Source organism: Mercenaria mercenaria, chromosome 11 (genome assembly GCF_021730395.1).
Source record: "Mercenaria mercenaria strain notata chromosome 11, MADL_Memer_1, whole genome shotgun sequence".
NCBI lineage: Eukaryota > Metazoa > Mollusca > Bivalvia > Venerida > Veneridae > Mercenaria > Mercenaria mercenaria.
Genome location: NC_069371.1, coordinates 20,243,991 through 20,257,921, shown reverse-complemented (window position 1 = coordinate 20,257,921; position 13,931 = coordinate 20,243,991). Strand labels below are relative to the sequence as shown.

The following is a 13,931-nucleotide window of genomic DNA, read 5'->3' as shown; positions in this document are numbered from 1 at the left end:
TCTCTATAATTTTTTCTATACTTATTCATTCGCCATTAAATTTAATTTCTTAAAAATTTAATGGCGTATCCCTTTACCGGAAGAAATTTTGCAAAAAAAAGATGTATCGTGCCGACGCTAAAGAAAATACAAGATTGTTTATTTTAGCAGGGAAGGGGGTAAAAGAAGAGACATTCAGAGAAAAGTTTGAACAATATGGAAAGATTGAAGACCTGTGGATTGTCAAAGACAAGCGCACGAATGAGGATAAAGGCAAAAAAAATTATTGATCCTAAATACGGTGTTGAGATAAATTAGAGCCAGGACAGTGAGTCCTACCTTTTAAGTCAGTTTTCATCCGATCTTCACCAAACTTGCTGGCAATGTTATGGCCCTTGAATTTCTCGAAAAACTGCGGATTTAGCCTTGTCCGCTCTCTTAAGTCGTATAGTTTTCATCTGATCTTCACCAAACTTTGTGACAATGTTTGTGGGCATAATATCTCGACCAAGTGTGATCAACTGCCAGTATATTGTGAGTGCCAGGAGTGGAACTTGAACCTTTCCACACCAAAAATGCTCCAAAATTCCATAGATCTGCCTTATACAAGCTAACTGTGTATCCGCCAAATGCACCTGTGGCCTCAATGGTTGAATTCACTGTCATAGAATCACTTGCCATTCACCTATGTTGATTTGGGCCTCTTTCTGGGTGTTGAATTCTTCATAGGAGGAAGCCATCAAGCTGACTTACAGAGTGTCGGTAGTTCTATGCAGGTGCTCGCTTGCGATGAAATAATGGAAAGTGGCCATACGACCATACTTGTGCTTGTGTCGATGTGACTTAAAAGCAAAACTTCACAGTTGATTTTGGGGTCATGACCTGTATACATAAAATGAATAGTTTTAGCATCTTACATTTGGAATTGTATTAATCTGTTATGCTAGTGTTTTCAGATATATATATTTATGTTGTTGTTTTTTTTTCAGGTGTTGTCTATGTCACATATTCCAAGGTGTCAGAGGCTGCTTTAGCTCTTGAAGAAATGAATGGAAAAATTTTACCTGGAAATCCAAGGCCTTTGAAGGTGAAGCTCATTCTTTTGAAATATATTTGAGCCGCACCATGAGAAATCCAACATAGTGCTTTTGCAAGCAGCATGGATCCTGACTAGACTGGGTGGAGGCTTGTCGCAAATGCACTATTTTGGTTTTCTCATGGTGCAGCTCATTTTTTAGCCCTTTAAAGTTAAATAAACATTCAGCCATAGCATAAACCTGTATAAATCAAAAGGCCAGAAAGAAATAGTTGAGGAACAGGTTAGATCCCATAGAAGAATATCAGTAGTTTACAAAAAAAGGAAGCAGCTTAATTTAACCTGAATACTTAGGCATGAATCAGTTTGAAACTACTATACTGAGTATTTAAGTTAATTTACAATGAAAACTCAGGGACTACCTTAGCCTGGAAATTTAGGGAGAAGTGACTTCTCCCTCCAGGAAAAATAGGGAGAAGTTTTGAAATTTAGAGAAAAGTTTGGCAAACGCGAGACACAACATTGCTTACACACTTTAAATAACAATAACATTGTTTATTCAACTTTATTTTTAAAAAAATCTATTTATGACATATAGATAAAGGCAATACAATGTTTCAACAGTGCATAAACCATTGAAAACTTAACACAATACATCTATCATCAAGCAACCAGTACTACACAATACATCTATCATCAAGCAACCAGTACTTAGCATTTCCTTGATCAATTTCTTCCTCCAGAGGAGGACAGCTTTATCTATAATGAAGTCTTTCAAAGGTGGTCCTTCCTCTGAAATTCTCATCAACCTGTTCAAAGTTTCATTGTTCAGGTTTGTGCGCAGTCTAGACTTAATTCTGTTTTGGGTTGAAAACCCGCGCTCACATGTAAAACTGCTTACAGGAATCACACAACAAATTTTAAGGCATGTACATATAGTGGGTAACATGGACTCATGATCTTTTGTGACTTTCAAGCAAACCTCATGCAAGTTCAAGTCTTTATAACTGCCAATGACAAGTCTCTTTAAGTAACATACTCTGATCTCAATTTCACAGGGTCAACATCAAAATGCTTTGCCAATTTCAATATTTCCTCTTTCCCAAAAGTGGATAAACATGACACATTTTTCTCAAGTACATTTGGATCCAGTACACTTAGCATTTCCAACACTCCTAGATCACCAAACCTATTTCTAAGATTGTCTACAATCTTTGCAACGTATTGCTCAGTACCTCTGTTCACCATTTCTTTCTGAATGTCTACATATTTCAAATGAACACAGTTTGTATTGCCACTATCCATATTCAACATAATGTCCTCATCATTATCATCATCATTATCATCATCATCATACTCGTCAAACCCTCCAAACCCATCAACATTTCAGATACATTTTCTTTAACTACAGAAGCTTTGCTTTCTGACAAAGGTCTTACATACACATATTTTGTATTTTCTTCTGAGCTCACAAAGTCTAACAGTTTATCCATGTAAACACCTTCAGCCTCCTATAGATCTTCCAATGTCTCACAAGTAGCAGACACAGCTAGGCTTATTCTGCTGAAATCAAGAGCATTGGTTTGAAATGTCTTACTCAGTCTTCCAATGAAAGGTAATATGTCCATCAACAAGTGTGTAAAACCTATAAACTTGTACAACTTCATTTAATACTTTTAAACTGTACTTTGTCATAATTTGTATAATAAAAGCTTCCTAGATCAAATAGAAGATAATCAAACCATGCAGTCAAGTCTGGTAACCTAGCAACCACATAGTATTGATCTTTAGGGATGAAACTGACCATGTGCATGTCTTCATTGAGAAATCTGTACTTTCACATTTCTGTAGCTACAGCCTTCAAATTTGGACCACATGCATAGTTTTGTGCACTGAAAAAAATTTTGACCTGGACATTGACCTAGTGACCTACTTTCACGTTTTTGAAGGTACAGGCTTCAAATTTGGACCACATGCATAGTTTTGTGTCAGATTAAACAAGAATGGTAGAACTTTTGTTTACAGTGAGCATATAATTTCTGTTCCTTGTGCAATTACTAAATGCATCAAGGGGGGTATTTCGTGTTCGACGAGCTCTTGTTAACCTTTGAATGTGTTCAATATATCTAGCCTAGTGTTGAAAAAATTGCATAGTTGTACTCACAAGTTTCAGCCAATGTTACTGATACAGTCTTTGACATTGTTAGTTGGATTCTCTAGGAAACAGAACAGTTTTTCTATAAGCATTTGCAAATTACCAGAGGTATCTGAATACAAAGTTATTAGTATATTAGATACTGGTATCTACTACTGGTGATCAACCAGACTTTTCTGACATATATACAGTATTTAGAATAGAAACATGTGCATTTGCTTTCATATTGAGTAAATTAGTTTAATTATAAAGTGTTGAATCATGATTTAACAAACAGGTGCTTGTTGCAAATACAAAGAGAGATGGTTCAGTGAGGGATCCAAGAGAAGATGAGAGACTTGTTCGACTGTTTGTTATCATCCCTAAATCATTCACTGAAGATGATGTCACCAAAGAATTCTCTGTAAGTCACATTTTCTTGGGATACTTGAGCACATTTCTATGTTGCTCTGTAAGAGAGTTAACCCTGGAGTCTTCTTGCACCACCAAAAGCTGGAAAGTTGTCATATAAGCTAACTTGTGTTGGGGTTACTTTAAAACCAACAAAACAAACAGAATAGTGTAGCCCTTTTTGGTGATTTATGTGTGTGTATGTAGGGAATATTATTATTATACCAGATTTATATAGCGCCCTTTTCATGATAAACATGTTCAAAGGCGCTTCACATATAGCAAGCGCAGCCACACAGGGCACAAAATTCATCCTTTACTAGTACAGACAGAGCGATCTGACCAGAGGGACAGAGTGGGATAAAGCCCCCAGAATAGATGGAGAGAAATCCTTTTTAGATACAGACTTGTCCGGCTAACTTACCCTAGCTCTGTGCGAATAGACAGTCTGGTTCTTTAATGTGCCCGGTGTATAGCACCCATACATTGCGAAGCCGTCTTTTCTGGGAAGAACCAGTACAGGCAATGTTGGGTGGTTAAAACCACCCCCGGTTTTAACCAGCGGTTTTAACCGGTTAAAACCGCCCCGGTCAATACTCCCTGAAGTGGTCAATACCGGTCAATACTGGTCGATTGGTCAATACTGGTCAATTAGTCAATACTGAGTTTATGAACAATTTAAATAATGACTGTTAAGAGTATTTGGGGCTTGATGAAGGTATTTGCATGCATTATATTTAGTTCAAGCAACCAAATTAATACTCCCAAGTTAGTCAGAAGTGGTCAATTTGTCAGCACTGGTTGATACTGGTCATCATATTGCTAATTTAACTGAACTTCATTTGTAGAAAGTATTTCATAAACTGTAGCAGTCAAGTGTTTGATTCACAAGTGATAAATCTAATTATTTTTACTGGTATTTAATTCAATGAAAAATTGCTGCCTACAACTGGACCCTTTCATTGAAGTGGTTTAATTGTGTTTTGATAGCAAGTGTCACATTGCCTAATTGACACCATGTCTTACAATATACAACAGATTATATGTTGCAGGCCTGTCTATCTAGTCACTTATTAGCTGTCATGATCAATAATCCCACTGTATCAATGAGGTGCTTGAACATGGTAACTTTATCTAAAAAAAATTAGTTATGCAATTCAAAGTATTCAAATGACCAGTATTGACCACAATATGTGTTGATCAGGGATACTGTGTAGGACCAAAATTTGAAATGACCAGTACTGTCCATTTCAATGAGTGTAATTTATAGTAATAATTTTTTTAATTAATTCAAAATAAAGGCTATACTTTAAAGTGATAAAAGCATTTAATAAACTAGTATTGACCACTGACCAGTCTAAGTATATTGTCCAGAACTGAGCCTGACCAGAACACATTGCCAAATAAGGACCAAAACTGAATCGACCAGTATTGACCATCAATCCACTATACTTTTTAACAAACAAAATTTTATATTATTCAGATTGCTTTATAATTTTTACATTACTGTTACAGCTTGTTCTAATCTGTTAATGTGCATTATGTAAAAGTGTTGAATAAACCAGTATTGAACACCCAAGAGTGACCAAAGTATTGAATCGACCAGTATTGACCGGTATTGACCAGTATTGACCGGTTTTAACCAGTATTGACCGCTGGCCCGGTCAATACTTATATTGACCGGCTTTTTGCCAACATTGAGTACAGGCCTCTTAGTTAGGTGGGAGACACTCAAGAGCATCTCAGAAATTTCCAGTGCCTGGACCGGGATTCGAACCCCGGACCTCTGGATTGACAGTCAAGCGTGTTACCACTAGACCACCAGCCCACCAGAATACCATATTTTCTCATAGGAAGACTGTTGCCGGTAAAGAGACTTAAAAAAATGTTTTTTGTTTTTTTGTGTGTGTGAATTAGGAATCCGGCATACCTTAGAATAGGTACTGTTTGCATTACTTTGATGGTAAAAATTTGCACCTTACTTTATTCCTGTAAAATCATTTAAATATTCATGGTGGACTAATTTTCTTGGATTTCATGGTTGCTTGAATCCATAAAAATGAATCCCAGGAATGTGCTTCTTACTGAAGTTTCCATTCATTTGTTCTTCAAAACTTGAAAATCAGCATATTTTTATCCTACTGAAATAGAAGCTTTTTCAAAAAAAAGTATAATTTGCTATGACATATTTATTAATTTTCTCACCTGCCTTAAATGTTCTAGTAGAGACACTGATATTTATGAAAATTAAACCACAGATACAATATATGAGCCGCGCCATGGGAAAACCAACATAGTGGGTATGCGACCAGCATGGATCCAGACCAGCCTGCGCATCCGCGCAGTCTGGTCAGGCTCCATGCTGTTCGCTTTTAAAGCCTATTGGAATTAAACTGTTAGCGAACAGCAAGGATCCTGACCAGACTGCGCGAATGCGCAGGCTGGTCTGGATCCATGCTGGTCGCACACCCACTATGTTGGTTTTCTCATGGCATGGCTCATATTACCAAATCTATAAATCTGTTGTATATTGGTAGAATGTTTAAAGGACCCAACGTTATATTTCAGCAACATGGAGATGTGGCAAGTGTGAATGTGCTTCGTGACAAGGACAGTGGGGCCCCCAAGGGGTTTGCTTATGTAAGGTTCCATAGGCCGTACCATGCAGCTCTGGCCCTGGAAAATTGTAAACCTTGTAAGTAGTTTTCTTTTGCATAACTGGGTTTATTTTTAGTTTTCACAATTTTTAGCTCGACTATTCATAGAATAGTGAGCTATTGCACTCGCCCATGCGTCGGCGTCGGCGTCCGCGTCCGCGTCCCGATTTTGGTTAAGGTTTTGTATGTAAGCTGGTATCTCAGTAACCACTTGTGGGAATGGATTGAAACTTCACACACTTATTCACTGTGACAAACTGACTTACATTGCACAGGTTCCATAACTCTATTTTGCTTTTTTACAAAATTATGCCTTTTTTTCGACTTAGAAATTTTTGGTTAAGGTTTTGTATGTAAGCTGGTAACTCAGTAACCACTTGTGGGAATGGATTGAAACTTCACACACTTATTCACTGTGATGAACTGATCTACATTGCACAGGTTCCATAACTCTATTTTGCTTTTTTACAAAATTATGCCCCTTTTTCGACTTAGAAATTTTTGGTTAAGGTTTTGTATGTAAGCTGGTATCTCAGTACTTACTAATGGGAATGGATTGAAACTTCACATACTTGTTCACTATCATGATCTGACATGCACTAAGCAAGTCCCATAACTCTACTCTCTTTTTTTTCAAAATTATGCCCCTTTTTCGACTTAGCAGTTTTTGGTTAAATTTTTGTATGTAATCTGATATCTCAGTATCCACTAATTGGAATGGATTGAAACTTCACACACTTGTTCACTGTCATGATCTAACATGCACTGTGAAGGTCCCATAACTCTACTTGGCATTTTTACAAAATTATGCCCCTTTGACTTAGCAGTTTTTTGTTAAGTTTTTGTATGTAAGCTGGTATCTCAGTATCCACAAATTGGAAAGGATTGAAACTTCACACACTTGTTCACTGTCATGAAATGACATGCAGTACAGAGGTTCAATACCTCTACTTTGCATTTTACAAAGTTATGCCCCTTTTTCAACTTTTGTATTCATTCAATTGACAAGGCTGTTGAATAGTCGAGCGTTGCTGTCCTCCGACAGCTCTTGTTTGTTCAGTTGTGAAGAAAACTTTCTTCTGGTTGTAATCATTCTTGTATTAATATGCCAATTTCCAGTGAGTGATGCTGGCTTTTGCAAGTGTTGGCCTTTATGCCGGTGTCCTATGGGCAGTGATGGCCTATGCCTGTTGGGAATTGGTGCGCTTTAACGTATTAAACGTAAACGTCAACGTCATATCTTTGCAATGTTTTGTATGTAACGTCATTATTAAAAAGGTATCGAACCTGAAACAGCTTCGTTATTGCTATATTCCACTATACTCCAAGATAATGCCCATGTCCTTTGCACAGTGCTATCCTATACTGATGGCTTTATATGAGCAATGCTAGCCTATTCTGATTGAGCTGTGTTGGCCTATGTCGATGTCCTGTTAAGTAGTGCTGGCCTATGTTGATGTACTTCGAGCAGTTATGATCTATGCCGCTGTCCTGTGAGATGTGTTGGCCTATGTCAATGTCCTGTTAGTGGTGCTGGCCTACGTTGATGTACTTCGAGCAGTGTTGATCTATGCCGCTGTTAGTAGTGCTGGCCTACGTTGATGTACTTCGAGCAGTGTTGATCTATGCCGCTGTCCTGTGAGATGTGTTGGCCTATGTCAATGTCCTGTTAGTGGTGCTGGCCTACGTTGATGTACTTCGAGCAGTGTTGATCTATACCACTGTTAGTAGTGCTGGCCTACGTTGATGTACTTCGAGCGGTGTTGATCTATGCTGCTGTTAGTAGTGCTGGCCTACGTTGATGTACTTCGAGCAGTGTTGATCTATGCCGCTGTTAGTAGTGCTGGCCTACGTTGATGTACTTCGAGCGGTGTTGATCTATGCCGCTGTTAGTAGTGCTGGCCTACGTTGATGTACTTCGAGCAGTGTTGATCTATGCCACTGTCCTGTGAGATGTGTTGGCCTATGTCAATGTCCTGTTAGTAGTGCTGGCCTACGTTGATGTACTTCGAGCAGTGTTGATCTATACCGCTGTCCTGTGAGGTGTGTTGGCCTATGTCAATGTACTGTTAGTAGTGCTGGCCTACGTTGATGTACTTCGAGCAGTGTTGATCTATGCCGCTGTCCTGTGAGGTGTGTTTGCCTATGTCAATGTCCTGTTAGTAGTGCTGGCCTATGTCAATGCCCTGTTAGTAGTGCTGGCCTACGTTGATGTACTTATAAATGTGTTGATCTATGCCGCTGTCTTGTGAGATGTGTTGGCCTATGTCAGTGTCCTGTTAGTAGTGCTGGCCTACGTTGATGTATTTCGAGCAGTGTTGATCTATGCCGCTGTCCTGTGAGGTGTGTTGGCCTATGTCAATGTCCTGTTAGTAGTGCTGGCCTATGTCAATGTCCTGTTAGTAGTGCTGGCCTATGTCAATGTCCTGTTAGTAGTGCTGGCCTACGTTGATGTACTAACTTTGAGTATGTTCTTAACCTTTACCCTGCTAAATTTCTAAAATGGACTGATCCATCATTCAATATGGTCAATATCATTTATTATTCCAAGGGGTGTTCACTGAAAATTTACTGACTGAATAGCGAACAGTGCAGACCATGATCAGCCTGCATGGATGTGCAGACTGATCTTAGTCTGCGCTGGTCGCAAAAGCAGAATAACTTGCCTCCAGCAGGCTAAAGGTTAATGGCACTGCTATAGACGGCTTAATAACAGACAGCACCAATATAACAGTCATCAGTAAAGTAAAATGGTCGCTGTTCTTTTCTATTCCAACTTTTTATGCCCCCGGCATCTACTGATGCGGGAGGCATATAGTGATTGTCCTGTCCGTCCTTCCGTTCGTGCGTCTGTTCATCCGTACGAGGTTAACTAAATGGGACAGTTTCGTCTAGCAACAATACCCCTTACTAGAATGACTTGATACTAATGCAGATGTAACCTGTGACCATTCCTCATCTTCAAACATCACCTGACCTCAGTTTCACCTTGACCTCGTTTTGGACTTAGGTTGCTTTGTATGGGCCATCTCTTGGTTAACCAAATGGGACCGTTTCGTCTAGCATCAATACCCCTTACTAGAATGACTTGATACTAATGCAGATGTAACCTGTGACCATTCCTAACCTTCAAACATCACCTGACCTCAGTTTGACCTTGAACTTGACCTCGTTTTGGACTTAGGTTGCTTTGTATCGACAAGGATGCCACTGGGGGCATCAAGCGTTTATTGAACGCAGCTTCTTGTTTTATTTCATTTTGCCAAAACTTCCCTTGAATAAAAGTCCCATTTTATCCCATAAAGAACTATCATTTAGCTGAGGCTCACAAAATCTTCATATTTACTTAATTATTATTAACACAACTGTTTATAATTTCACTCACAGCATTTAAACCAAAATGGGCGGAACCAAAGAAACCAGTTGGAGAAACCGTAGACAAGTATGCACGAGACTTCCGTGACATGCGAGACCAACGAGACAACTACTATGATCGCTCGAGCAGGATGTTCGATGATAGAGACAGAGATCGGGGAGATAGAGGTGATAGAAGAAGTAGCGGGGCTCCAGGCGGCTACCCTTACTCAGACAGAGATAGAGGTATGTATAGTGAACAATGTCATGAAAAGATGCTCCTGTAGGTTGGGAAGTTTTGACAGGAAGAAAATTTCATTATTTCACACCCAATATTTACAAAGTTATAAATTTGCATGTAATTGACTGTAAAAAAGGCTGGAATTTTCCAGTGATTTCTAAATATTTTCTAGTTTACATTATTTTTTGTCAGTGTTATATAATAAGCACAGATACTTGCCCATAAATTTACACAGCTTTAAGTTCTGAGATAACATATGTTGAGATTTTTGTATTTGAGATTGAATACAACTATTGTGGATTTCGTGCTTTTTATCATTTTACAAAATTTAATCCCAAGGAACAAACAGTATTGAAATACAGTTTATGTAGTAAAATTAGAAATAATTCCATATCCCCAAGAAACAGCTGTTTTTGCTCAAGCCACAGAATTTACCAGGGTAATGTTCGTCAAATTAAATGTTTTAGAGAAATTAAGGAACACAGTAAAACATAACAGGAGAAATATGAATTGTTTGTACCACCTGCATGTATTCTATAAGGTTCAGACTATTTTGTTGACTGTTCAACTTAAGGGTATAGATTCATTTTGTCTAAGACTTGTCTTGAGAAGTTGAGAATATAGCCCAAATTGCTGACAATTTTTCCATGTTTAGCTTGACTTACTGTTTACGTTTGCATAAGAATTATTCAGTAAGGTGTTGCATAGTTTAACTTAATTATAAAAAGTGATTTCCCTTGAATTACTTGGCCCACCCTCTTAGCTCAGTAGGGAGAGTGCAGATCTACCAATCATGGGAGTTGTTAGTTCAGTCCCTGGGAGATGTGGAACAGTGTTCCCACCATAATTGTTTCCATCCGCTGGGTTGACAGACAGAAAGTAAAAATTCAAAACTTAAGATGAAAAAGATAAAGAAACTTAATAATAGAATGCAGTACTTTAGAGCATATAGAATTAATTTCAGCTATATTATTCATTCTTAACTAGGGGCCTCCGTGGCCGAGTGGTTAAGGTCGCTGACTTCAAATCACTTGCCCCTCATCGATGTGGGTTCGAGCCTCACTTGGGGCGTTGAATTCTTCATGTGAGGAAGCCATCCAGCTGGCTTACGGAAGGTCGGTGGTTCTACCCAGGTGCCAGCTCGTGATGAAATAATGCACGGAGGGGCACCTGGGGTCTTCCTCCACCATTAAAGCTGGGAAGTCGCCATATGACCTATCGTGTCGGTGTGACATTAAATCCAACAAACAAACAAAAAATTCATTCTTAACTGTTTTATACTATTATCTAAAATAGAGAAACAGCTTTTTAGTTGTTCTTTATTGTACCCCCCGACAACAAAGTTGTAAGGGGGGGGGTATACTGGTTTCAGGTTGTCTGTCTGTCCGTCTGTCTGTCCGTCCGTAGACACAATCTTGTGCGCACCATCTCTCCTCATCCCCTTGACACAATTTAATGAACTTCACACAAGTGATCAGTAACAACAGTGGTAGTGGATAGGGCATGTTAGGTTCTTTCAGAAAAAAAAATTGCAGAGTTATGGGACTTTGTTTTTTGTTACTATACTATATACATAGACACAATCTTGTGCGCACCATCTGTCCTCATCCGCTTGACACAATTTAATGAAACTTTACAGAAGTGATCAGTAACAACAGTAGTTGTGCATGGGACATGTTAGGCTCTTTCAGAAACAAAATTTGCAGAGTTACGGGACTTTGTTTTTTGTTACTATACTATATACATAGACACAATCTTGTGCGCACCATCTCTCCTCATCCCCTTGACACAACTTAATGAAACTTCACACAAGTGATCAGTAACAACAGTAGTTGTGCATGGGGCATGTTAGGTTCTTTCAACAACAAAAATTGCAGAGTTATGGGACTTTGTTTCTTGTTAACATACTATGTACATACAGTCTGCATATGCAATCTTGTGCGCGCCTATTCTTCCGAACCCTTGCACACAATTTAATGAAACTTCACACAAGTGATCAGTACCAACCCTAGTTGTGCATGGTGCATGTTACGTTCTTTTAGATAAATATTCTGCATAGTTATGGGACTTTGTTTTTTGTTACTATACTGTATACATACAGTCTATATACATACAGTCCACATAATTATGCAATCTTGTGTGCGTCAAATTGCAATGTACTGTGTCAGTGCATGCGGGGGGTACATTCATCACCTTTAGTGATAGCTCTAGTTTAGTGTCTATTATTTTAAAAAAGAAAACAGCTGTAATTAACAACATACACTGTAACTGTCCCTTTATATTTATCCATGCCACTAAAGTGTCCCAAGATTTTGCCTACAAATATGTTATCTTTGCATGTAATCACCATTAGTTGGAAGTGACATCTGTAATTTCCAACATTATTGAGAATTGAATTGATAAAAACTTTTTGTTGGATTTTTGATGCATGCAGGTAGGGTAAAGTTCTCTTTGATTTAGCTCAGTTGTATGTGAATTAGACCCAAATCCAACAAACCAACCTTGAGTTACTTATACTTTCACCATAGTAGGAAATCATTTCAGTGAATTTCTTATTTTTGAAGCGATCTGTTGCTGGTATTTTCAGGTCTGAAGCGTGGTTTTGATGACTACAGAGATGACAGGGACATAAGGAGGGATAGACGAGAAGATTATATTGCTGATGACGGACGGTCTAGATACAGCGAAGGTAAACCTTCTGATGGTATGCCTTATTTATTAAGCTCTTATTATGTCGTGTAAGTAGTAATGTTCAGTTGGCGTGTATTAGGTGTGAGTATAGCACAGCTGCCAGTAAAGGTAGGTAAGCATGTAAATGGTGGTAAACACATTGTGTTAAAAAGAAACAGTAATCAGATTCTTTGAAAAAATGAGGGATCAAAACAGGTCTAGCCATTTTAAGTTGTTTTATAGTTGTTAACTGGTTATGTTTAAACTTTGTGCTATTTGGATAGATTTAACTTCCCTTTTCAAAACTAATAAAGTGAATTTAATCTTATTATAATAAGTGCTTGTTTCTACTATTTTAACCTTATATGTATGTCTCTACATCACAAAGAATTATGTGTAAGTGTTATGTGTCTATATCAGAAAGTAAGAGGAATGGGTTTTCAGGGCTTTCAATGCACCTGGTGAGCCTTTTGGATCATTGAGTGTCCATCATCCATCTATTGTCCACAACTCATGTAAATATCATCTCTTAACTACTTAGAGCCAATTTTTACCAAACCCACTGAATGTTTCTTGGGTGGTCCTCATCCTAGGTCAAATTCTGGTTGCTGTGGTAACCAAAAGGGAAAACTTATTATATTCTCAGAAACCACTTGATTCGGCTAGATTTTAAAATAATTTTACAACTATAATCCTTTTGTGACCCTCTACAAGGGATATATAAAGAAACACTGAACCAGTCACCCAGGATGACAATGTTTTATGCTAGATGAGTTAACCTTCCAAGACAATCACTCAGCCAGCAAGTAGTTTATTGGGATTTTCTATAATTCAGCCAAAGGCGGAGGGATATAGTTTTGGCATATTTACGTCCTTCTGTCCTGAGCCATATCTAAGAAGTAGTTTGGAATATTTAAATAAAACTTCATATACGTGTTCACCACTATGGGGAAATGCCCCCTTTCAAGTTTCAGACAGATTGCCCAAATAACAGAGTTATGGCCCTTTGTAGTTTCTAGTGTTAACTATATAGGGTACTATAAATATGGCAATTTCTCCTTCATAACTTGTGACATGTATTTGACCTAGAACTATGAAACTTTAAATTTAGATCACCATAATTTGGTAGTGCACACTCAATCTGGAAATAAAAGCATTCGAACAACATCTTGTAAACCACTGTAAATGAGATTTTAGAATAATTTCATACAAATGTCCATTTGGTGACTTTCTTAAATCATTTAAAGGATTGATTTCTAAAAAAATATGGCCTGTGCTAATTTTCACAATATTTTGGCAAAGGTATTTTATAAAATATATCTGTACCAAATTAGTTAACTGTTTGAGCTGTGAAACTCAGGTGAGCGATCTAGAGCCGTCATTGCCCTTCTCTTTTTATTTTGAAGTGGAGGGTGTTGTTGTTCCATCAAAGGTCAATGTCATAATATA

General features: G+C 38.0%; 1 protein-coding gene across 4 annotated transcripts in view; it reads left to right on the top strand.

Moving 5' to 3' along the window:
• The first annotated feature begins 59 nt into the window (after nucleotides 1–59).
• Nucleotides 60–13,931, top strand: part of LOC123531592 (RNA-binding protein 45-like) — a 43,574-nt gene continuing 29,702 nt past the window's right edge. For 3 of the 4 annotated variants that reach the window (XR_006682454.2, XM_045312693.2, XM_045312694.2), the window contains exons 1-6: nucleotides 60–252; nucleotides 969–1,066; nucleotides 3,448–3,573; nucleotides 6,129–6,255; nucleotides 9,605–9,817; nucleotides 12,400–12,516. Coding sequence is in view for 2 of the 4 variants with exons in the window: in XM_045312693.2 (XP_045168628.1) it covers nucleotides 102–252; nucleotides 969–1,066; nucleotides 3,448–3,573; nucleotides 6,129–6,255; nucleotides 9,605–9,817; nucleotides 12,400–12,516 (832 nt within the window). In the remaining 2 variants the exon portion in view is untranslated. The remainder of the gene's footprint in view (nucleotides 253–968; nucleotides 1,067–3,447; nucleotides 3,574–6,128; nucleotides 6,256–9,604; nucleotides 9,818–12,399; nucleotides 12,517–13,931) is intronic. The other variant, XR_006682455.2, reaches the window with a different exon arrangement.